The sequence below is a fragment of the Anguilla rostrata genome, chromosome 19 (genome assembly GCF_018555375.3).
Source record: "Anguilla rostrata isolate EN2019 chromosome 19, ASM1855537v3, whole genome shotgun sequence".
Classification (NCBI taxonomy): Eukaryota; Metazoa; Chordata; class Actinopteri; order Anguilliformes; family Anguillidae; genus Anguilla; species Anguilla rostrata.
The window spans coordinates 1,937,016-1,963,333 of record NC_057951.1 but is presented as its reverse complement, the minus strand read 5'-3'; the positions used below and the strand labels follow the sequence as shown (position 1 = coordinate 1,963,333).

Below are 26,318 nucleotides of genomic sequence, written 5' to 3'. Positions count from 1 at the left end.
CAGTTACACAGAGGGAATAAGAACACAGTGCTGTCTGTACACAGTTACACAGAGGGAATAAGAACACAGTGCTGTTTGTACACAGTAGCACAGAGAGAATAAGGACACAGTGCTGTTTGTACAGTAGCACAGAGAGGACGGACTAAACAGTGCAGGTATACACACTTTATTGATGTCTGGGGTTGCGCTGTGTTATAGCGTGTGCTGCACGCACACCCAGTGCTGTTAGAAAAAAGAGGCCAATCAATCCTCCGGCCACTGATAGCATGATCTGGGCTCCAGGCCCTGCAAGGAGTGAGAAAAGCAACCAATCACACAACACATTCTAATCCACTCTACTACAATCACACAGCACATTCTAATTCCTTCTACCACAATCACACAACACATTCTAATTCAGCCTGGAACAGAGTAAACAACAATCAATCACAACACAGAATCTACCAGCTCACACACTCACGCTCACAGTCAATCATTAACTCACACAATCATGCATTAACTCACACACACACACACACACGCTCACTCACAAACTCACACACACACAGTCACTCATTAACGCACACACACACACACTCACTCACACACACACACACACACAAACACTCACACACACGCGCGCAACACTCTCTCCTCACACACACACACACACACACACACACCACACACACACACACACACACACACACACACACACACACACACACACACACACACACACACACACACACACACACACACACACACACAGCAGTATACTCCATTTGTCAATAGCATTCCACTCACAGTTTGTCAGTTTCCTCTTTGCTGCAGAGATGGGTCCTGCTGAAAGAATAGCTGTGAGCTTGTCCAGTAGATCTCTTCTCACCTTTTGGTTTTGACCGGGAGAGCAGTTCTGTACAGATAAATATAGGGGGAATGTTTAACCAATATGTGAACAAAAGTGTAGGATGATTGCTGAAATATTCTCCACATTCTCTAACATTCAAGATTTGTAAACCTTGTGCTAACGGAAGATTTAATATTTAAATTATGCAACACGCAGAAAGTAGAAGTGGAGTAACTAGTGTGAGGTGGGTTTGTTCCCATTCTTCAGAAAAGAGCCTATGAGAACTCACTGAGAATATTAAATAAAGTGAAAGGACTGAATTGCGTGCATCAGAAAAACTGTGAGCAATATAAATATCTAGATAATAAAAATAAATATTGAACTGGGAAGAATGACTGAAAAATACCTGTTTGGTCACCACATATTGAACACTCAAAATGGTTGGCTCATGCAATGATGATGGTTTTAGTGTGAACATGTATTATATGGTCTTTTTAAATTGAGGTCTATCCATTCATGTATTGACTGTTTATCAATGATATTAACATTACATTTATTTTGTAGACACTTTTATCCAAAGCAACAATAAGTGTAAACCCAAGGTTTCATTAATATCGTGTCATTGGATATAAAGTAGCGATAACATCGAAGACATATTCTGTTGAAATGTAAACACATGCATGGTCAATTCTCACAATAGCAGTAAGCTAAACCCAAATTTTAATAAAGGGGTGTGTCCTGACAGATTGGGGCTCAGATGAGGCCTGTCACATCCCTGGCAGTGAACACAGGAAGCTCTCAGGCCAGGCTGCTGGCTGACCTGTCTCAAACACACCCATCGTTATCAGCCCTCTTACTCAAAGCCCAGCCTGAGGATGAGGCGGCTGGGTCCCTCTTACTCAAAGCCCAGCCTGAGGATGAGGCGGCTGGGTCCCTCTTACTCAAAGCCCAGCCTGAGGATGAGGCGGCTGGGTCCCTCTTACTCAAAGCCCAGCCTGAGGATGAGGCGGCTGGGTCCCTCTTACTCAAAGCCCAGCCTGAGGATGAGGCGGCTGGGTCCCTCTTACTCAAAGCCCAGCCTGAGGATGAGGCGGCTGGGTACCTATTACTCAAGCCCAGCTGAGATGAGCAGCTGGTCCTCTTACCAGCCCAGCAGGCTTCCCGGGAATTAACATGAGCGCTTTCCACCGCAGGAACTTTACCCGAACTAGGACCTTTTGAGAACTCAGTGCTTTCGACCGCAGGAACTAGGGTCTAAATTTAGGGCTTTATTTTACCCCCAAAAAAGTTCCTGCTCGTGGGGTAGTACTTTCCAGAAGTACCGGAACCTTTGGGGTGGGGCGCAAGCGCTGAAAATTTCTGATTGGTCGACTACTTGCAGTGTTTTATTTCAACCGCCATGTTTAAAAATATGCAGCCGCAAACCGATTTATTTTCATAATAACTTCAAATCAAACTTGTATGTTATGCGGTGCAGTAGGCTAGTTTTGGTTATAGCCTGCCAACATCTTGGAATTATAACGTGTGCTCTTCTGTTCTTTTCCTGCTTTAGTATTCGTTTTATAAAATTCTAAGCATTCATGCTGGGACAGCATACTATGTACCAAAACATTCAAACGGATTCATTCGGTTGCTGAATATTTTCTTCCGGATTTTCTTTGTTAGCCCGTTGTAATTGACTCAAAACGTTATGTGAGGTATGCGGTAGTTCTGCGTAATTTACATTGGTGATACAGTAAAAGCAAACTGGAAATCACCTTCCGCACTTTTTATCAGAGTAAAATAACAGGTTAATTCTAGTAATCGTCCCTTTTGCTTTTTTCAGATGGCCATAATTTTACTCTGCCATTCTTCAATTCCACAAAATGACCAGGAAGACTATGGACTAATTTATGGTGCATGGTTCGCATCTGGAGGGCACACTTCGCTGCTCGGCTAGCAGTAACTTTGAAGGAAAGCAAACGGTGGCTGTACCACTGCTAATTTAAATTTTCACGCAAGTCCGAGTTTTCGTTCTATTCTTGTCATTTTGCGATTAGCCTATATGGAATTGACGATGAGAAAGTAATCAATTCAACAGCAAATTGTTAACAACGTGTACATGTTTTCTGCTGTTGTTGCCAGTTATTTGTGGAATGTGAATTCATTCTCGGATGTCAAGACATGAAAGTGAATGTTCGCATAAAAACATAATGCATGTGTTTGAGAGGATATATAAAACAGTTACAATCTGACTATTGGCCTGTTATATCCTATTTGTTGCATAACAACAGTCCAAGTTCAACCACCAACGACAGTTTTGCTTGACAACGGTAAAATATGCCCAAACGGCTGCGGAAGAATATTTCAATTTCAGGTGATTAAATCGATAAAAATCAATAAATACAAAAGTAACCATATATAGTCATTGTTGGTAACCCGTTGTATATAAGTGGAATAAACCCCTCCGGGCTGTCCCGGTTATTAGAAAATAATGTAGGCTACTTCGGTGGTAGTATGGGGTTACAGAAGAAATCATAGGACAGATGGACCGACGACAACGTCGCTTTTTCATACGTCAGTGGGCTAATTTGCCTAATCTTCGCGGGACTTTAGACCGTGGTGGAAACGCAGACAACAGTGGGCTGAAGGAACCTTTTAGTTCCTTGAAAAGTAGTTCCTGGGACTAAAAGTTCTGGGTACTTTTGGTGGAACGCGGCTATGGTGCAGTTTGTGGCAGCAGGGAGTTACCATTGTGTACACTCCTGGGGGGAAAAAAATGCCCAAGCCCAAAATGGCAACATATTAAGCTTTTAATGGTCTTAACAACAAAACATTGTTCAGAAAATTAGCAAGAATTAAACAAATGCACATCTGAGACCTCCTGTGCCACCATTTGCTCGTTTACTTTTGCTGCAGTGAACTGTTTGGGGAAAAGCTAGAAACAGGGAAATTCACTTATATAGTCTTCTTGCACGCAAAAGTAAAATCATGATAATGATTCAAATGTTTGATGTAAAATTCAAACTAACACATGTCTGCGTGTACAAAAGTTTCCAAAAATATCTTCTGGGATGTTTTTTTTTTCTCTTAAAAGATTAGTCATTATTTGGTTATCTGCCACACCTGATGCAGCCCATCAAGGGCCTGATAACAAGCTCATAAATGGAACCAGGATTGATAGTGCAGCGAGAGATCTACAGTATGCAGTGTTGTGAGTCCCACAGTAAAGGGGCAAGAACATCTGCAAGACCCTAAAGGCAGAGGAAATCCCTATTTCTCTATCAGCTATTAAGAGAATAGGTCAACACTTTGAAACAACAGGTAATGTTGCCAGAAAGAAAGGATCTGGAAGGCCCAAAGCCTCATCATGCAGGGATGACCACCTGCTGAAATTTATAGTTCTCAAAGACAGGAAGAAAAGCCTACAAATACTGTCATCAGAATTCAAGACCTCAGAAAACAAGACTCTTTCGAGAAGAACAATAACCAGAAGGTTATCTAATACAGGTTGTGTGTCTAGAAGAAGTGTTAAAAAGCCATTGCTGTCTCAGAAAAACATCAAAGACAGAATTAAGTTTTTGGCAGAATATGGAAAGTTTGATTCAGAATGGTTCAGCAGAGTTGTGTGGAGTGATGAATCATGTTTTGAGTTGCATGGTGATGCTCCAGAGAGGTGTCTTCGAAGATCTGGTGAGAAATACAATAGTGAATGCATCTCTACCACAGTTAAGCATGGAGGAAGAGGTGTCATGGTGTCAGGAGCCTTTTCAGCTGCTGGTACTGGTGAGCTGCTTCACTGTGAAAAGTCAATTAACGCTTTGGAATACAGGAGAATATTGCAGAAAGGCTTGCTTCCCACAATTGAAAAGTTGTTTTCTGAAGAGGAACGATCAGATGTTATTTTTCAATAAGACAATGCTCCTGCCCACACTGCAAAGACCACCAAAAAGTGGCTTGAGAACAAATCCATCAGGCTCATGTTTTGGCCTGGTCAGAGTCCAAATTTGAACCCTATAGAGAATCTCTCATATTAAACACAAACTAACCGGGAAACAGTTTTCCACTACTCATCAACTGTTTGAAGCCCTCAACATTGAATGGAACAACATTGACTCTTCTTTCTGTAAAAAGCTGTCCGCAAGTTTACCCACAAGGCTTAAACATTTAAAGAAATCAAAGGGAAAAGCTCTCTCATACCAAGTTACTTTATCTATTTGTTTAATTCTTGCTAATTTCCTGGCCAATGATTTGTTGTTAAGACCATTAAAAGCTTACTATTTTGCCATTTTGGGCTTGGCCCATTTGTTTTGCCCAGAAGTGTACAGATTGCAGTGGCGGGGAGTTACCATTGTGTATAGATTGCAGTGGTGGGGAGTTACCATTGTGTACAGTTTGCAGTGGTGGGGAGTTACCATTGTGTGCAGTTTGCAGTGGTGGGGAGTTACCATTGTGTGCAGTTTGCAGCGACGGGGAGTTACCATTGTGTACAGTTTGCAGTGGTGGGGAGTTACCATTGTGTACAGATTGCAGTGGTGGGGAGTTACCATTGTGTGCAGTTTGCAGTGGTGTGGCGGGGAGTTACCATTGTGTACAGATTGCAGTGGTGGGGAGTTACCACTGTGTACAGATTGCAGTGGTGGGGAGTTACCGTTATGCAGTTCTCATCTTGGCTGCATATTCTGCTCAGGCAGTGAAGGTAGATGTGGGAGTGGTCAGACATGGTGAACATCTGAATGGAGAACCTCTTCCTTTGAGGGGAACTGCTCTGGAGGTACCAGCGGAAGGTTCTGTCGTTTGGGCAGCTGAAAGGATAATGGGCTGTGTGCCTAATTAAAGCCTTTCACACATATCCAAGCGTCCTGTATTACTGTCATTTACCTCCATCCCCTTTTTGAACAAAATCCCCTATCACACTCATTGAAATTTATTAGGAGCACAACGCACATACTCTAATGACAATATAGCTTCAAAGAACAATTACCAAACCTTCAATATGGAATACTGTGCGGACCCAAATAGCCTCTAGGTCAAACAGGACAGGATTGTTTAACACTTTAATTGTTTAGTGTTTTTTTATGGGGTGACATAGCTCAGGAGGTAAGAGTGTTTGTCTGGCAGTCGGAGGGTTGCCGGTTCGATCCCCCGCCCTGGGCGTGTTGAAGTGTCCCTGAGCCGAACACCTAACCCCTAATTGCTCCCAACGAGCAAGTCGGATAATAAGCCATAGCCATCATCCTAATAAGCCATCTACCACTGCGAAAAGTTTATCAAAAGGCAAAATTTTCCAAGCACAGAAAGATAAATTTCTACCAAAATATAATATGAAGAATAAAAATGACATTTAAAAAAAAAAAAAAAAAGCCATTAAATTACCCAGGTTCATGTTTTTGGTATAAAGAGTGCAATCCTAATGTTATCTGTAATAGGGCTATTCAACTGGCAGCCTGGGCATCAAATGCAACCTACCACTGATGCACTCTTGGGCCTCCAAAATAAAGCCTTTTCATAAGGCATCTACTGTTATCACACATGTACAATAAAATCTTATTCATACACTGTTTTAAAAGTACATGTTAATGAGACAAATACTACACATGTACATGTCAGCAGAGCTTCAGGCACTGGAAATGAATTAATTATGATTACAATGAGGCAGCATCAACCCAACAATCGAATCACAGACAAAACGTAAAGGAAAAGAGAGAGAACTCACCCCCTCACCCCCCCCTCAGGAGCAGAGAACTCACCCTCTACCCTTGGGAACAAAGGACTAACCCCCCCCCTCCCCTCAGGAGCAGAGAACTCACCACCCTGAGGAACAAAGGACTACCCCCCTCCCCCCCCCACCCCTCAGGAGCAGAGAACTCAACCCCACCCCCACTTCCCCCCCCCCTCTGCCCTCAATATGAGAGAACTCACCCCCCCTTCAGGAAAAAAGCCTTCTTCTCCTCTTGTGGGTCTGCGGTCTGTGTGGCCCAGCAGGACTCCAGCTGTAGGCTCATGTTGTAGGCCAGGCTGTTCTCACAGTGCAGGATCACCTGGATGTACAGCTGCTCTGCAGAAGGGAGCTCCACAGGGCCAGTGTAGTTGTATTCGTAAGATGAGTCACTGTACAAGGCCATGCTGATCTCCAGGAGGCGGGACGAATTCACCTGCACCACACTGTGAGAGGTAACCCTGCAGAGGAGCAGAGCAGAACGCACAGCAAACACATCATCCGTGTCCACATCCACTAGATTTCCATGAAAAGCACATTTGTTTTTTTTGTTTTTTAAATAGCAATGTGCTAAAAAATAAACCACAGTACCAGCACATGAAATGTATGACCAACAATGTGTGATGGAATAACAGACAAACAAACTGGATTATGACACACCAATAAAGAACCGCACATGCCATTAGATTAGCCTTAGTGCTAACAAAGACTAAGGTATTTTCATTGAGCCCAGGCTCTGTTACAGTTGTACATGCATAACTACTGAAAATGCTAGTTTGAGGCTTAATGTCCTTCATGCTACTGCCGTGGATGCTGATTGGATGGCTGAATGAGAGAGGGGTGTGTTTCTCACCAGTCCAGACCAGGCTTCATGCGGGCTGTGCTGGTCTGGAGCAGCGGGTAGGCACAGGTCCACAGCACCTTCAGGTCCCTCCGTGTGATGGATCTCCTGCTGCTGAGCGTCACAGTCAGCGCGTTCCTCAACTCCACATGCGTCCTGTTAATCTAAATGAGCAGAAAGCGTGTTACACACCCAAGGCATTACACACTCATAATACCCAGTGTGATGTGTTACACACACAAGGCATTACACACTCATAATACCCAGTGTGATGTGTTACACACACAAGGCATTACACACTCATAATACCCAGTGTGATGTGTTACACACACAAGGCATTACACACTCATAATACCCAGTGTGATGTGTTACACACTGCTAAGCTGGAAAGGTACTCAGTGAGGACCTTGGGACAGGTAGAGGTAGTGAGGGGTGCTGAATGGAGAGATGGGACAGGTAGAGGTAGTGAGGGGTGCTGAATGGAGAGATGGGACAGGTAGAGGTAGTGAGGGGTGCTGAATGAGAGATGGGACAGGTAGAGGTAGTGAGGGGTGCTGAATGAGAGATGGGACAGGTAGAGGTAGTGAGGGGTGCTGAATGGAGAGATGGGACAGGTAGAGGTAGTGAGGGGTGCTGAATGGAGAGATGGGACAGGTAGAGGTAGTGAGGGGTGCTGAATGGAGAGATGGGACAGGTAGAGGTAGTGAGGGGTGCTGAATGGAGAGATGGGACAGGTAGAGGTAGTGAGGGGTGCTAAATGGAGAGGTCTGCTAGAGTAAAGAGTGTCATTGTCTGAAGGGAGGAAGAAGCAGTAGCACTTGCAGCTTGCTATGCCAGGTTTAGTGAATCAGTTTTGTGATGGTGTGCATTCCCAGAATGCACCAGCTGTGTACATGACCTGGATCTGGTGCCGGTACTCACGAGCGTTTGGCCTCCACACTGGGAGGGGGCGCCAGTTATCCTGTAATAATAAAACTTGTCCGTCTCGTTGATGGAGCAGCGACCATCATTGAGGACAACAGTCACATTCCCGCCAAAGTAGTGGATGAGGAAAGGCTTGGAGATGCCCCCAGATACATGGTCCTTCAGGCATAGCGTGAACATCCCCTTCTCTGTTAAGACATGATGTTCTTTAGTCGCATTATGTAGACATAGTTTTGATTAGCCTTTGGTTCATTACTTACAAAAGTGCATGAAATGCTAGGCTATGCCAATGCTGCCATTTTACAAGTAATACAGAAACAGACACAGCAAACTGCAGCAAACCACATAGGGTGTGTGTATGTGTGTAAGAGCAGCAGGCGTGTGTGTGTGTGTGTGTGTGTGTGTGTGTGTGTAAGAGCAGCATTATAGTCTCTCACACACACCATTATACTCTGTATGAGAGTATAATGGTGTGTGTGTCTGTGTGTGTGTGTTTGTGTGTGCGTGAGCGTGTGTGAGTGTGTGTGTGTGTGCGTGTGTGTGTGTGTGTTTGTGTGTGTGTGTGTGTGTGAGAGTGTGTGAGTTTGTGTGTGTGTGTGAGTTTGTTTGCGTGTGTGTCTGTGTGTGTATGTGAGTTTGTGTGCGTGTGTGTGAATGTGTGTGTGTGTGTGTGTATGTGTGAGTGTGTGTGTGTGTGAGTGTGTGTGTGTGTATGTATACCGTGGCAGGCAGGGCTGAGGATGGGGCTCAGGCTGTAGTACCCCGGCTCACACACGCAGGTGAATGAGTCCAGGGTGTTGATGCAGACGGAGTTGGAGCTGCACTTGTTCAGGGCGGGGGAGTCACACTCATCTGGGTCTGTGGGTTACACAGTATACTGTCAGTCACACAGAGAACACAAGTACACTGCTGCTTAGGGGTGGGCGATATGGCAAAAATATCATATCACAATTTTTTTCAGGAATGATCACGATCCACGATATGATCACGATTCTTTTTCATGTTGGTTTTTAAGACTATTTTGCAAGTTAATGAACAGTGCAATCAAACTAATATCCCTATTTAAGAAAATATTGCCCTTCATTCAACAAAACCTAAGGGCAGAGCAACTGATAGAATGTGTACTTTCACTGCAGCCTGATACTCCCGAACTCTCTGGAAAGTCAGGTCGTGGAGACATTTTAATCGTTCACAATCTAATATCGTCATACCGTCCACCCCTACTGCTGCTCCACTCAGTCACACACAGAACACAGTTTGTGAATGCTGGGCGTTGCTATAGCCTCTGAACACCAGACTCACTGTCATGAGGTGAGAGAAGACCTTGTCTCCCACAGTTTTTACTGAGCCTGGGATACCCTGCATTCCCCTCAATGTGGCAATGACTCCCTCCTCAGGAGAAACCAGCTGAGCCTCCTCAGCATGACTGGATTGTTATATGGCAGCAGTGTTTAGGAGTTCCTCACCATTATATAGAAGATGATGATATACTATATTGAACCCCATGGGGTAATTTTTCCTCTGCATTTGACCCATCTTTAGTTACCTAGGATCAGTGGGCAGCTGCCCCTCTGTGCTGCGCCTGGGGACCAACTCCAGTTCTGAGGCCTTGGTCAAGGGCACCTGCAGGAGCGCACCTAACATGCATGTCTTTGAGTGTGGGAGGAAACCGGAGTACCCAGAGTAAACCCACGCGAACACGGGGAGAACGTGCAAACTCCGCACAGAAAGACCCCAACCCGAGATTCGAACCCACGACCTTCCTGCTGTGAGGCGACAGCGCTAACCACTTGCTGTGAGGCGACAGTGCTAACCACTATGCCACCGTGCCCGCCCTAAAACAATGTTGCATCGCATGAGTTGTCTGTCTATCTGTCCATCTGTCTCTCATTTACATTTCAGGCATTTCATAGACACTCTACAACCATGAACCAACAGCCTTGGAGCAAAATGTTATACTGCACTGCCACCAACACTTACACACACACATGCACAAACACACACACAAGCATGCACGCACGAACATGTGCACACACGTGCATGCGCTAACGCACGCGCACACACACACTTATGGCAGTCCATCGATGACAATGGTGACGTTGCTCCAAATTCATTTGTTGGGGGTTTATTGGGGTGTATTACGCCTTTGCATAGCCATGTGGCTGTGCAGGCCAATGCGTGATCCGCAGGTCTTGCCACATGAGGGGCAGGGGTATACGGCACAGGAAAGGGGGGGCCCTGCAGCACGTTGGTGCCTCTGTGCACGCCGCTGCATTTGTCTCTCTGTAGCCTGCTCCTGAAGGTGAGTGATTCCCTGGTGGCAGGTGGAGCTCCAGGTGTGGCGATCAGCAGCCATTGACTCTTGTACTGGTGGTTTGATGTTGCACTTCTTCAGGAGGGTTTTTAGTGATCCTTGTAGCAGTTTTTTTGGCCCCCAGCAGACCTATGACCATTCAAGAGCTGGCCATAGAGGATCTGTCTAGGTAGCCGGTGGGCAGGCATGCGGATCACATGCCCGACCCAACGCAGATGTCTTTGCGCAAGGAACACGGCAATGCTGGGTGTATGAGTCCGGTCGTGGATTGCCACATAGGGCACCCTGTCTTCCCAGGACACACCCAGGATCCTTTGGAGGCAGCGGATGTGGAAGGCCTCTAGAGTTTGTATGTGCCTCTGGTAGGGGGTCCAGGTTTCCGAACCATAAAGCAGTGTGGAGAGGCAAACTGCCTTGTACACAGCTGCTTTGGTGGAGATGGTTAGGTTCCTGTTCTGGAAGACCCTGGACTTGAGCCTGCCGAAGGCAGCAGAGGCCAGACTAATATGAACCTGGGTGTCGTCGTTGATGTTGCAGGAGGGGGACAGAATGCTACCGAGATAGGTGAAATGTGGGACGATGGCAAGAGGATGACTATCAAGGGTGAAGGTAGGCGCATGTGGTTGGGGGATGGACTCTCGCACGACTATCTGCGTTTTCTTGATGTTGATCTGGAGACTAATGGCGCTGTATATGGAAGCAACCACATTTCAAATCAAATCAAATCAAATTTTATTTATATAGCGTATTTTACAACAGTTGTCACAATACGCTTTACAGACAGCCCTAGCCTAAACCCCCACAGGAGCAAGCCTAAGGCAACAGTGGCAAGGAAAAACTCCCTGTGGCAGATGGGGAGAAACCTTGGAAGGAACCAGGCTCAAGGGGGAAACCCATCCTCCTCTGGTCGGCTCAGGGTGCCGACTGGTGACCAGCATGTCAGCCAGTTTATGCAGAAGATATGATAAGTGATGTGGCTCAGATGATGGGTGGGGCCAGGTGGCGGTGATGGGGAACAGCAGGTGGCGGCAGATGTGGGCAGGGTGGAGGCAATGACGAAGGAGGGGCTGGACCGCAGAGGTGGGGGAGACCAGACGACTCTCGAAGCACTCTCGAGGGTTGGGGCAAGAGCCCCGCCGGCAGCGTGGGGAAGAGGGTGGAAACAGCAGTTAAGGGATTTGCAATATACCAGACAGTGAGTAAATGCCAGTGCTATGTATTGTGGGACGCCGCCAGGAGTAGAATATGGCTGCATATCTACTAGGACAGGGATGGAGAGCCCATGCAGTCATGAGGGGTAGACAACCATACCCGCCTATCAAGAGCCAGCCCATGTAAAGTCGGGTCACAGCTGCACGCTGTAGGGATTCTGGTGAGTGGGCGAGGAGAGCACAGTCATCAGTGTACTGTAGCTGCAGGATGTGTTAGGTGGTGGTTTTGGTGAAGGCTTGAAGTCGCCGGATATTAAAAAGTTTTCCATCCAGTCTGTACTGTTTCTGTCCCCCATCTGTGGGATCCAGGGATTTGTGAGACAGCAGGGTGATGGTGGAAAGGAACATGTTGAAAATAGTTGGGGCTAGAACACACCCTTGCTTGACCCCCACATCCACAGGGGATTGGGGATTGTTGACCATCGATGCTCACACAGGCTGGCATCCCATCATGGAGCTGCCGTACGATGTTCCTGAACTTTGGTGGAACCCCCAGCTTCCCGAGTACTTCCCACAGCAATTCCCGGTTTACAGTGTTGAAGGCCTTGGACAGATCAATGAACGCTAGTTACAAGTCTTTGCGGTGTTCTCTGCTTTTTTCCTGTACCTGTCTAGCAACAAAGATCATGTCCACAGTGCTTAGATCATGCCTAAAGCCACACTGGGATTCGGGCAGGATGTCTTCAGTTACATGGGTTGCTAGGCAGAGTAGCATGATCCATGCTAGCACCTTCCCCGCCACTGATAGGAGGGAGATACCTCTGCTGTTACCACAGTCTGCTATGTCACCCTTGCGCTTAAACATTGTGATGAAGTTAGTATCCTTCCAATCTTGCAGGATGACTTCAGATGACCCGATAGCAGTGATCAGTTGGTGTATTCTACGGGTAAGGAGGTATCCCCCATGTTTTAATATTACTGCCAGGATTCAAGGCCTGGGCTCTTGTGGTTCTTCAGGCCCATAGTGGCTTTGTGTACCTCTGAGAAACTGGGGGGGGGGGGGGGGGGGGTGAGTCCAAATGGTTGACAGGGGGCAGGCAGGGGAGGTCAGAGAGTAGTACGTAGGGTGCTCCAGGTAGAGCTGGTGTTGGGATCTGCTGGTGCTTTGGGGATCCTAGACAGTTGGTTTGCAATCTGTTCCCTGAGCTGGTTGATTTAGTGCGTGGACTTCAGTGTATCACAGTTGAGCTTCCTGCATGGTGGCGTTTTCCTCAGTTGAGGGCAGATTTCCAGGTTGAGTTTGGCTCTGATCAAGCGATGGTCTGTCCAACAGTTGGCTCCATGCATGGCCCTGGTGACTCGCACCTCCTTCCTGTCAGCTTGGCACACAATGATGTAGTCCAGGAGATGCCAGTGTTTAGAGCGGGGGTGTTGCCAGGAGGTCTTGAATTTGTTCTTCAGTTGGAACAAGGTGTTTGTAATGACCAGTTGATGCTCAGAGCAGAGAGTAAGGAGGCGAAGACCGTTGTCATTAAGCTTGCCACATCCTTCCATAATCCACTGTCAGAGCCCACTCTTGCGTTAAAATCGCCTAGGAGAATGAGCTTGCCAGTGGATGCTGTTTTATTTATGGCGGAGTGCAGGGAGGCGTAGAAGAGTTCCTTGCACTCAGGGTCAGCAACCAGTGTTGGGGTGTATGTGCTGATGAGGGTGGCATAGCGATTGTTTGTGAGGGGAATCCACCAGGTCATCAGTCTTTCACTGATGCCAACTGGGGATTCTGGGATCTTCTGAAGTAGGCTTGTCCTCACAGCAAAACCTACACTATGGAGGTGATGAGAACCTTCTGGAAGCCCCTTCCAGAAGATAGTGCAGCCTTCTCCCATCTCTGTTATAGAGTCCTCGCCATGGAAGCGGGTTTTGCTGAGGGCCGCAATGTCGATGTTGTACCTCTTCAGCTCGTGCGCAACCAGCGCTGTTCTTCTTCGGGGACGACAGGAATCATCACATACATCCAGGAGAGTTCGGTCATTCCAGGTCGCAATTGTGATTTTTATGTGGGGGTTTTTTTTTTTGTTAATTTTCGACCGGATGAGGGATGACCCGGCAGCTGTGGTAGGCTGCCTGGGTTGAAAAGGAACAGACCTTTTATAGGACACATTTTCTAAGCCCTTCCCTCTCAGGGTGAGCAGGCCGGGGCTGCTCAGTCACATGAGGAGCTGCCGGAGAGGCACGCTGTTCCATCCCGAGCCTCGGCGACCATCTTTCCCACGCCACCTGCGCGCAGGGTTAGACTAGATACTCCCGGTCACATCCTGACCTGTATCCACCGCAGTGCCTGGGAGCGAGAAGCAAGCAAGCAGACAAGCATGCAGCTACGCTAGCTCAGGGGTGCTGCACTAGGCACATCACACCACCCCTTTGGACCAAGTCCACCAGTTCACATGCGCACACACACACACACACATGCACAGTCTCAAGGGTTTTATTTCACTGGGAACAGAACAGCCAATATTCCTTTGTCAGCTACACACAAATCCCCCAGCATGTCTCACACCTACCGTCCCAGTAGATGCTGTCGTCTGTGACGGTGATGTGGGCGTGGCCGAGAGAGATAATATGCTGCAGCTGCTCCTCAGGGCGGAGGATCACTACCCCATCCTGGCTGGAAACATCAAAGCTTTCAAAAGTGATCTTGGTTTTTGTTTTCCTCTCGCTGTCTTCAAACGAGATCAGCTGCACCTCCGCTTTTGGCCAGAACTTACTCAGTAAGTTCTGCAGCTGGTAAAAAGGAAATGGAAACCAAAAAGAAAATTGTAAAGCTGGTCCATCGTGCACAGTTGGCACAGGCTGACTGCAGGTGCCCAGGTGACTAACAGAGGCCTGTCCCAAGTGAAGAAGTGAGAGGAGGATAGTCTCGCTTGTACAAACCACAGCAGGGGTGCACAAGGGCCCGTCCATTTCAGGATTTTAGGCAAACTTTAGCCTGATCAAATCTTAATCTGAGATTTGTAAAAACACCAGCAGTGATTATCAAAAGTGACTGTTTTCAATTTTGTTGAAGGTGATAAAAGTTCAACTAAAATACTACAAAACGCTATAAACAGAACGGTGTGATAAGCGGCAATGACTGCTAGGACCCGGGAACAGGACCCACCTTGCTTTTAATAATGCCCTCCAGCAGGACTCGAGCTTCTGCCCTCGGATCCTCCAGCGATAGCGGCATTGTCCATGGCACAACAAGGAACATTTCATGGCTGGGGGGGTGAACCTGCAGTCCTACAGTTGGGGGGTTAGGGGCACAAACACTGATGTAAAAATGTGTCTGAATGAAAGCTTTCTGCAACCAGCCCATGTTATCAGCCTTCAGGACACAGACCTACCGTGGGCCTGACCAGAGTCCGTGGTTATGAATAAATGTCAAATTTTTGCACCTGTGTATGCAATCACATACGCAAGCCTTTAATAAGATAATTCGAGCCAACTTCAAAACAAAGAGGCGGTCTGTCAGTACTAGCCTGCTTTACCACTGACCGAGTCAGTACCAGCCTGCTTTAATACTGACCGAGGCGATCTGTTGTTTGGTCTGCAGAGTCAACAACCCTGGGTAGCAGGATGTCTCCAGGGGCATCGTTGGGGGCACTGCCAGGGACTTCCTCTGGGATGAAGTAGAGCACAGCTGGAGCTCCACGCTCGCCACCCTCGCACTCTGGCACCACCTCCAGGTCATACGGGTAGCCAGGCCTCAGGCCCGGCAGAGGCAGGGGGGGGGCTGCCAGCCTCCCCTTCCGGACGCTCGGGCCACCCCTCTCAGAGAGGCGGTACAAGAAGGCCACGCCCACCCCAGACCTGCCGCTCCACAGGGCTATCGAGTCCTTCTGCCTAAATCGGAGATCCAACACCTCACCAGGGCCTGTGGGCAGAGCAAACCAGCAAACATTCATCAGGGCCTCCCCAACACTTCACCAGAGCTCCTTCCTAAAAGACTTTGGGCTTATCCTGGCCTAACGCAAGCTTGGAGTTGGTTGCTAAAGGGTGCAGAACGGTGTGGGGTGGAATTTGACGGTGCCTCACCGAAGACAAAGGGCACGTGGAAAGACCAAAATATTTTTCCAACCTGCAGTTTACCAACAACAAAATTTGGAGAAATGGAGAAAAAAATGCACGTTCAACAAAATGTTCAGTTTTCATCTAGAACAGTTCATGAGCAATAAACATTTTACATTATTTATTTAAACATACATTGCGCCAAATTCCAAAAATATTTGAGACAAGCATTAATGAGTTTGAAATAGACAATTCTTCTGTTCTTCTGTGAGACTGACAATTTGACATATCTCTCCAATAAGAGTCAACAAGTGTTTGATCAATAGATAATTAAGGCCACCACAGAAGTGCATTCACCCACAAGTGTAGGTTTTCCACCCATTCAACCTACTGATGTGGTGTGGCTATCTGTCACACCACTATTTGTCATTTGCACCTCAAAGCAGAGGAAGTCAGCTGGACCATAATTATCACCTGTCAAATCACTGGATTCAGATGATCATCCTTTTCATAAAGTTGACTGTTTGTAGCCCATTTTTTAACAGACCTCTCCCCCTCACAGCCAGGTCCCTCCCCCACACAGCCAGGCCTCTACCCCACGCAGCCCGACCCCTCCCCAAAACAGCAAGGCCTCTCCCCCAAACAGTTAGTCCCCTCCTCCACACAGCCAAGCTTCTCCCCCACACAGGTCAATCCCCTCCGCAAAACAGCCAGGCCCCTCCCATTACATTACATTACAGGCATTTAGCAGACGCTCTTATCCAGAGCGACGTACAACAAGTGCATTGGTTCATGATGTAGAGGTGCAAAAGAAACACTAGAGTGAAGTAAGGATCGTAGTGCCAGAAGTGACCACATCGATCAGCACTCCAACCCTGTAGAGTAAGCTGTTCAGCAAGAATCCTACCAAGTACAAATTAGCACTGGAATCACATCTAATCACACCTAATCAGACAAAAAACAATCCTGCCAGATACACTAACATAATCATATTATCCTAACTAGGTACAGTGAGCTAAACTATAGGCTAGGGAGGGGTAGGGAGAGGTGCAGCCTGAAGAGATGAGTCTTCAGTCTGCGTTTGAAGGTGGTGAGATTCTCTGCTGTTCTGACTGCCACGGGGAGGTCATTCCACCAGCGAGGGGCCAGGACAGACAGCAGACGGGAGCGGGAAGTACAGACGCGAAGAGGGGGAGGTGCCAAGCGTCCAGAGGTGGCAGAACGGAGAGGTCTGGCTGGTGTGTAGGGTCTGATGATCCTCTGGATGTACCCTGGTGCTGACCCCTTAGCTACCTGGTATGCAAGCACCAAGGTCTTAAATTTGATGCGAGCCATAACAGGCAGCCAGTGGAGGTCAGTGAGCAGGGGGGTGACATGGGAATGTCTGGGGAGGTTGTAGACCAGACGTGCTGCAGCATTCTGGATGAGCTGCAGGGGTCTGATAGCGGATGCTGGCAGACCAGCCAGTAGTGAGTTGCAGTAGTCCAGGCGGGACAGGACCATCGCTTGAACCAGGAGCTGGGTTGCGTAGGTGGTGAGGAAGGGGCGGATTCTCCGGATGTTGTACAGGAAGAACCTGCACGTTCGACTCACAGCCGTGATGTTCTGGGAGAGGGACAGTCTGTTGTCCATCACCACTCCAAGGTTTTTTGCGGTGGGTGATGATGACACCCTCCCCCACACAGCCAGGCCTCTCCCCCACACAGCCAGGCCCCTCCCCAATACAGACAGCCCCACCCCCCAACGCTATTGGCCCACCTGTTTTTGTCTGGATGGTGCTAACGCTCATGACCGTGCTGTCCCCACACAGGGCCTCCACCCTGCAGCTGTACTGGTGGCAGGGAAGCAGGCCTGTCACTGTGTGCCAGGTGAGGAGCGTGGAGCTCTGGAGCTCCCCCTGGTGGTACACCTTAAAGCTGGAGATGGAGGAGATGTTCTGCACAGACCAGCTCACCGTATAGTTGTGGGAGCCAAAGGAGGACTGGTGTAGGTTTATGATTTCAGAGTTTGCTAGGGGACAAAAAATAAACAAAACTCTTTCATCAGGCAAAGCTTTCAAACAGTAGTATCCAAGACAATATTAGCATTCCCCTGTTAGATGTGTTGGAAGTGATGAAGTCGATTCACTGTTCAAAATTAGAGGAGAGATTGGCACACAAACTCTTAATCCAGCACATCCCATCATGTGCCAGGTCATGTGCCAGGGACACACTTAAAAACAAAATCACGTGATTTCCTTTGGCAGGAGCTTGGAAATCCTGCACTGACAGCAACATCTAGTGAAAAATCCAAGAAACCTACAAGTACATTAATTAAGTTGACAGGAAAACCATACAGGTTTTTTCCACTAGCCTCTACCCTGGGGCTAGATAAAAGAATGCATCAATGTAGGACTGCACCATACATCTAACTGCAGTTTTTAAAGCGTATTAAGACTAACTGTATTGGCCTCTTTTTCTTTAATCTGTTCGCTCCGGCATTATTTACTCAGTAAGTGCTGAATGTGCTGTGGTATCTGCAGCTTCCCATGCCGGGTTACCCAGTCTCTGGACCGGACATTTAAGCATTCTATAGGTAGATATATAATGTATATATTCTATAGGCATATGTGACAGCCTTGCCGTGTGGAGATATTGCTAAGCAAGGAAGCAAGCCTGTCTGTGAGTAAGTCAAACCTATGCTGATTTGGAATCAGGAGATGAATCATCAAAATGTGTGTATTTAAAATATGTTGCAAACCACCACTTCAATCCCGCACAGTTCAGTTAAGCTGTGCCATTGTTGTGAATGATGGACTTGTGTGTTATTTCTTTTCCACGGGAGCAACACAGAGATTTTACTTTAGTTCACTTACACTACAAGCCAAGAGGTATTAGGCTACCTGTGGTTTTAAAAAAAACGCATCGATAAGATTTCAGTCAATTTAACAATTTTACTACTCTGTCTCCAGAAAGATTAGACATACCTCCAATAATTTCTTTAACTGTAATTAAAGCCAAAGGAGGTTATTTTGAGAAAAGTTGTTTTCAAAGTTGTTTTAAGTAAAACTTGTGTTATCGTAGGTAGAAATTGAAAAATGTCTGTACTTTGGTTCGTTATTCAATAAATGTCAATAAATTAACTGAATTCCTCCCTACCTCCCTAAGTGTCTTCTAAAAATTATTTTTTTAAACCCACAGATGGCCTAATACTTTTGGCCTGAACTGTATTGTACACCACACAACCAATACATGGCCAAAAGTATGTGGACACTGACATTCAACATCTTATCCAAAATAATTGATGTTAATATGGAGTTGGCCCACCCTTTGTTGCTATAACAACTTCCACTCTTCTGGGAAGGCCCTATTCAAGATACCAGAGCACTGCTGCAGGGATTTGCACTGATTGGGCCATTAGGTCTGGCTCACAGTTGGCTTTCTAATCTCAAAGGTGTTGGATGGACTTGCAGTCAGGTTTATGTGCAGGCCAGTCAAGTTCATCCACACCATTCTCAAAACCATTGGGAAAGCATAGAATCATCCAGAATGTGATTGTATGCTGTACCATTAAGATTTGCCATCACTGGCCCTAGCCCAAACCATGAAGAACAGTCCCAGAACAAGGGGTGTCCAGATACTTTTGGTCATATGGTGTGGGTGCCAGACACAGGCGCTCTGTAGCCACACCAGAGTTTCCATCGCTGAGGACCATCCTGCTGAGGCGGGACTGGCCCACAGACTGGCCCACAGACTGGCCCGTAGACTGGCCCACAGACTGGCCCACAGACTGGCCCACAGACTGGCCCACAGACTGGCCCGTAGACTGGCACACCACCTGAAGCCCCAGCTGCACCCTGCTACAGGGAGGCAAGCTGCCCACGGTGAACACCGGGCTGCCCAGCGTGTGTCTGAAGCTCCTCTCTTCCAGGACGTGGCCAGAGCCGTCCACGTGGAAGACCGTGAGCAGGAAGCCGGTGAGGCCCGAGGCGGGGTCGCTCGGGGGGCAGTCCCATCCCACGGTCACACTGTTGCTGTCCCAAGCGGTCACCCTGAAGTTCCTGGGCACGTCAGGATCTGGGCATTCACACAGGGAACTTAACACGGCACTCTGAGCACGCACCAGCACAGCCAAGCTTTACAAAGTGATCATTCACACAAACAGGCTAACCCATGAGCCTATGCATGTTCGGCTACAGTAATTGCACAATGCTAATGAACCAGCTGGTGCTCATATGGCAATAGGGCAGTTCACAGAAGTGTGCTACTTATCAGACCTCCAAAAGAAGGGAGTCAGCAAATTAGATAGATACAGTGCTCAGTAGCAAAATACCCTACTGGATCAGCATTATGTGACCCTTAGGTTCTCCATAATATAATGTGATCAAGTTTTGTATCGTTACAGTAGAAACCTGATAACATGGGAAACAAGTTGGTGTCTTTGGTGGTGGGGTGCTGACTAAAGATCTTGATACAAATGGGTCAGTGGCCAGCCAGATACCAAGGCTAACCCGGTGTGATAAGCTTACAGAGATAGCACAAGCAGGATCATTGATCTGTACTGTTTGGTGCGGATTGTGTTTTTATTTCATGACTTGGTGTTTTGTATCTTTTTGTATATATGGGGAAAGGTGCAATGGTTCAGGGAGACTCGTCAAAACTCGTCTCCTGCGCATATGCAAATGTGTATAGCCATTTCACCACTCACATTTTGCACCATTGTATATCGTTATTATTACTGGACACACAGAACAATAAACTGCATTCATTTTAACCTGCCATTCTTCGTTGACTCTTACCACTGTACACCTAGCAGTTTAAGGTCCTAACATACACATAGAACTGAGGATACCAGCACCTCGTAGTTACTGGCCTATACACTAGTGTTGTAGCAGTTCATACTCAATTGTATTTATGCAGGCTACACAAGCCAGAGACATGTCTGCCTCTACCAAGTTTTAGACAGCGATCAGTATAGAGACACACTACTGGTGGAAAGCAGTTTCCTCTGGCCATGCATTACTGTTAGCACCAGAGGAAAGGTGAAAACACTATTTTGGAGTCAGATAATCAAGATAACATGAAATTAATCATATTTCAGCAAGACTACACACGTTCCTTCATCACACAGATACTTCCACTGTTTGGTTTGCGGACGGGTTTCTTACATGAATCTACTGGTGCTCACATAAACCTGCTGGTGCACATCTGAATCTAAAGGCTCTCTTACGAATCTACTGGTGCTCATATAAATCTACTGGTGCTCAAATAAATCTACTGGTGCTCAAATAAATCTACTGGTGCTCAAATAAATCTACTGGTGCTCAAATGAATCTACTGGTGCTCATATGAATCTAAAGGTTCTCTTATAAATCTGCTGGTGCTCATATGAATCTAAAGGCTCTCTTACGAATCTCCTGGTGCTCGTATGAATCTAAAGGTTCTCATATGAATCTCCTGGTGCTCATATGAATCTAAAGGTTCTCATATGAATCTCCTGGTGCTCATATGAATCTACTGTGCAAATGTACAGTACTTGGAAGTGGCTATGGATAACAGTGCTGCCCATAATGCACATAATGTAGAAAGCACAAGATACTAATAACAATGGCTATTTAGCAGGGAGAATTAAGTGAACAAAATGTCATGTGGTGGATAGAAGCATGAAAATTGGTACGAAAAATACATTTTAAAAAGACAAGCTGAAAATAGGAACATCCTTGTTACCCATAACATTTTTGTGTGTATTTGAGTGGAATGTACATATACAAATGGTTATTCAACAAACTTTGTGGTCAGACTGTGAAACTTAACAATAGTCAGGGTTTTGAACACAGTGTAACGTCACATACATTAGTGTCACTTAGGATGTAGGGGAGAGTCGGTATAAACGTAAGGCATAAATATAATACGGTAATTATATTTTTGTTCACTGCTGCTACAGTCGTCATTTGAGGATTGTATACGCGCAATTCAATCCTATACCGAATGATTAATGGAAAAGAAGCAGCATTTATCACATGCATTTATTATGAGCACACACCAGATTAGTCTGTATACGCACTCTTACCGGTCAGCGCGGTGAGGCACAGGACCGCGGGGCCGAGCGCCATCTCCACACACGCCACGTAGCTCCGGCAGCCGTCCAGGCCAGCGAATCGGTAGTGCCACCTGCGCGTGGTCTCATTGCACAGGACCGCCAGGCCGTCCAGGTCCGGCCGGTACAGCGCCACTCTGTGCAGGGGGTCGGGGGGGACACGGGGGCTCCCTCGCCAGGAGACCAATAGCATGGAGGCACCCCGAGACTCCGCCCTCAGTGGAAAGCGGTGGGTGTGGCCTGGGGAGAGCAGGGTGTGCTTGAGAAACTGGCATTGTAACCCAGGAGGTCATTTATGCCAAGCTGCACTGCTGATGGAGCCTTCAAAGACACCAGTTTCCATAGACGAGCTACTGTTAATGAAGAACAGTAAGCCAACATCTAATCTATTAAGCCATAAAAAGATAATGTTAGTAAAAAGCTAGAATTCTGGAATCCTGAAATGAGGCAATGTTCATTTCAGGCGTCAAACACTGCTAACAAACTATTCATCACATATACAAAAGCATTTTGATATTATATTTAACATGTAGAGTGATCCAGGGACACTCCGTTGCGTTGCACATAAAGTCACGGATTAAAGCCAAATTTACTGTTACTTAAACAGAAAAACTGTCTACACCAACAACTAATAATTATCAATATACCTACAGTAGTAGGTTTCATTAGGTCATATTGAATTATGACCTAATGGAACCTATCACTCCATCTATTACACATCTAAACAGCAACCTGAATCTAAGCTTTTAAGGTAAATGTTGAATTAACGTCAAATTCATTAGTATTTATCATAGCAATACTGGTTTTCTGATACAGTATAACACCTGTTAAACTGCATCCAAACAAAAGATATACACATTCTGATAACTGTTAAACTTGTAAATAAATAAAAAGAAACTTTCTTAATTTGTATAGTAATCATTTGGTGATTATCCATATGGAAACAATTTAATTATCAGTATGTATTTTGTTATCCAATGAAACTGCTTTATACACTGATGTGGACCATTTAACAAACTGATTCTAAGCTTTGAAGTTATGTGCAAAAAGCCCCATGTATTTGGCACAGAAATTAATTTAATACCCTAAAATTATTATAGTAAAAATAGAAATATTCTGGTAGATTACATATTCAAAGGAAAAAGAAGTTCTGGGGCCTGATGCATAGAGTCTGCGTGGATTTAATTATATTGTACAACCATTTGCGCAAATTGTACAATTTGCTTAGAAATGAATAAAGTTTATTTTTTTTATTTTTTTTAAATCACACATGCAGATTATATTAATAAATCACAAATATCCCTAAACTTGTACGCTCGTGAAGGAGCTTTATGACTCTACCAAGTGAACACCCTCAATTTCCTTATATGGGGGCATCATTTCACCATTTAAATCTCTTGGAAATGGCAGTAAAATTCTGCTAAATTTTAATTGTACTAAAACAGAGGAACATACTGGCAGAAAGGTGAATAAAAAAAAGAATGTTAGATTTAAATGCTGTTGCAATGCAAACAATTTGGAATATGTTAAAATTTTCAGATCTTTGAAAACCTTATCTGGTCAAGTTCAGTTTCTGTTGATGTCCATAAGTGTAAAGAGAGAGGCATACCAAGTGCAATGATAAAGTCCTCCTTTTGGTAGAGATAATGAGTGTCGTTTTCACAGGGAAACACTTCATTTGGCTGGAATGTCTTGAGAGCTTCCTGTTATGAAAGAGAAATTGAAGATTCCCAATTAGCCATTCTAATGGAGAATTTAGGGGTCCGATTAACCACATTATCAACTCGCTTCTGTTAGACTGCAAAAGGGAAAACAGGCACTTGAGAAAAGTGACGACAGCACTAAACTTTTCAGTTTTACTTTTCAATAGTTTCCATGTTCATTCAAACACCCTGAGATGAGAAATTTGAAATGGCTCCAATTCAAAAGCACAAACCATGAGGGGTCCACAGTGCTAAACATTCTGGTTTCCCCTGTGTCAAAATAAAGCCCCACATTCACCAGCTGAGATCTGGTGACTGCAAAGGCCATACCATATGATTCACATCATTTTCATATTCATCAAACCGTTCAGTGACCCCTCGAGCTCAGTGAATGGGGACACTGTCATTCTGGAAGAGACCTCTCCCATCAGAATGGAAATGATTCATCATAGGATAAAGGTGATCACTCAAAATAACTTTGTATTGATTTGCAGTGATCGTTCCCTCTTAGGGGACAAGCGGACCCAGACCATACCATGAAATTGCGCCCCACAGCATAACAGAGCCACTGGACGCCCTCATTGTAGGGGTCATGCATACAGGCCTGTACTGTTCTCTTGGCATACCCCACACATGCACTCGCCCACTTGTGGAGAATATAACAAGGCAGCAGCACCCTACCTGGGAATTTAACCAGTAACCTTTGGGTTGCAAGTCCAGTTCCCATCTTTATAGAAGTAGTTGTTCAAATTAAGTGGCCTGCAGCATAATTTAAGAGAGCCATCAATCTGCCACAAGACCGAGGCAATGGACCATATTTTGGCAAACATATGTCTAGCAGTTTCTATTATTGACCATGACAACAGTCATGAGCTAGATTGAAACATCAGTAACACTCACCCCACTTCTGCTGGGGGGGAGATACGCAGTTCTGTGCGCACTGCTCACATTGATGGAATCTGATGAGAAAAGCATGTTCAGCATTGGATCCATCTACATCCCCCCCGTCAGCAACAATGTGGCAGACATTGTCGAAGCTAGACGTCGGACTCGGCGGAGGAAGTTTGTAAGCAGGAATTGGTGGACTGCAGTGTCAACCATACATTTGTAAACGGTCAATTAGCTTCGAATTACAATTAATGACCATGTCCGTTTCTGTAATTATATGTTTAACAAAAAATTATGTTCTTGAAACGGAAAGAGATTAGCCAAAAAGTACACGGATCGTACATGGACCTAAAAAGCATCGCCAAAACAGCGATACACTTATAAATCCAATTTACCAATCCAATTATGGATTTCCGTTTTCTTCTCCAATTCAGCTTCAAAGTCAAAGTCACAAACGTGTGAACAACTGAATTTCACACTTACCGGAAACAACTGAAAAGTTCCACACATGGGAGATTCCTTCATAGTCCGCGCGTAATGTGTGTACATCCAGTGTCGTTACCATCAACGACACCATTTTGCCTTTACTTCCTATGGGTGTAAGTTCATTGCTGTCCAGCCATATCTTGGTATCTGGTCTGGTAAGGATTGAGAACAATGTCACCGTACAAACAACGAGATGCATAGGTTTCAAGTAAATGTGCTTTGAGAAGTTATGAACCAAAGGTTCTGATATTCTGAACTTAATACCTCTTCGCGGAGGCGCTGACGTTTAGAACCCAACAGACAGAGAAGACAGGACTGCTGCAGCTTCCTGAAAACGGCAAAGTTAGACGCATTCGTGTGACTATACATTCAGGCCTATAGGCCTAACTGAATGGACAAACCCATTAGTGAATTTTAAAAACAAAAGGTAAACGTTACCTATAGGCTACACATGCATAAGGCCATTCAAACCATAGCAATTTAAAGCCAAAACGACATTTCCCTTACACGTTACCAACACCAGTGTTTGCGCCAGCTGATTCACTCCACTACAGCTGTAAATTAAAATATAATTCTAATTGTACCTCCACTGTGATTCACTGAAACTGGTTCATGTAGACGAGTCATGCAAAAATAAATAAATAAACATTTACTCACCCAAAGAAGAAGAAAGCTGCAGTGATATCAGTAATGAGAGAATAAACGCGGAGGCAAACCTGCAAATGTACAGATGTAGATTGCATTAGTGGAGCGCCTATTACGAGGACGTATTTATTTAATATATAAACCCACAGAAAATGAGCATATGTACATTTTCAGAGAATAGTTGAACTACTGTCCCTCTGTGAGAAAGCGATATGAGCGAAACGGAACAAAACATTCAGCTGTCGAGATCATTTCGCAATACATTAGACCTACTAATGCTGATATTGGGCGTATACTCTGCAAACCCTTCAATTCTAAAATCAGACCGAGTAATTAGACAATTAGCTACACCTTAAAATATTGACCACCCTTTTCACTCAGTTAAAAAAGTAAGATGAGTGAAACAAAAATTCGTCAGAATCAACATCTGTGTTAAATTTAAAAAAGCATTAGAACAATCTAACAGGACATTTTCTCTAGTTTTTCACGCAGGCTCTGTTGGTTTTTGTAAACGCGACAATAAATTTAGGTTATAACCCTTATTGTTTGCAAGCATCCTATTGTGTTGAAGATAGGCTAACTGGTAGGGCAACACAGAATAAACGTGTCAGATAAATATAAAAGCGAAATAATTACAACTTATATATTGAGTCCTTTCATATGCCGTAAATCTGGCGATGTGTTTAATTGAATCGTAGGGCATGTCGCCATGTAGAA

General features: G+C 45.6%; 2 protein-coding genes across 9 annotated transcripts in view; both read right to left on the bottom strand.

The window, feature by feature from the left end:
- The window catches only part of LOC135245705 (uncharacterized), a 492,416-nt gene that overhangs the window by 115,747 nt on the left and 350,351 nt on the right, over positions 1-26,318 (bottom strand).
- On the bottom strand, positions 151-25,925 carry LOC135245715 (uncharacterized). 8 transcript variants are annotated; one of them, XM_064318993.1, is made up of 20 exons: positions 25,768-25,924; positions 25,614-25,672; positions 25,221-25,284; positions 24,954-25,108; positions 24,483-24,541; positions 23,489-23,582; positions 21,853-22,119; positions 19,614-19,859; positions 19,473-19,541; positions 17,563-17,814; positions 15,323-15,670; positions 14,915-15,036; positions 14,319-14,538; positions 9,013-9,150; positions 8,290-8,480; positions 7,381-7,532; positions 6,731-6,988; positions 5,460-5,613; positions 787-895; positions 151-285 (listed from the first exon to the last, which is right to left on the bottom strand). In XM_064318993.1, coding segments are annotated over exons 1-20 (3,078 nt in total). In that variant the 5' UTR covers positions 25,770-25,924; the 3' UTR covers positions 151-166. The 8 variants fall into 8 exon arrangements, 7 of the variants coding, with proteins under 7 accessions (XP_064175063.1, XP_064175064.1, XP_064175062.1 ...); XM_064318994.1 differs by adding an exon at positions 25,464-25,510 and having other exon boundaries at positions 19,473-19,859; positions 25,768-25,860; XM_064318992.1 differs by having other exon boundaries at positions 19,473-19,859.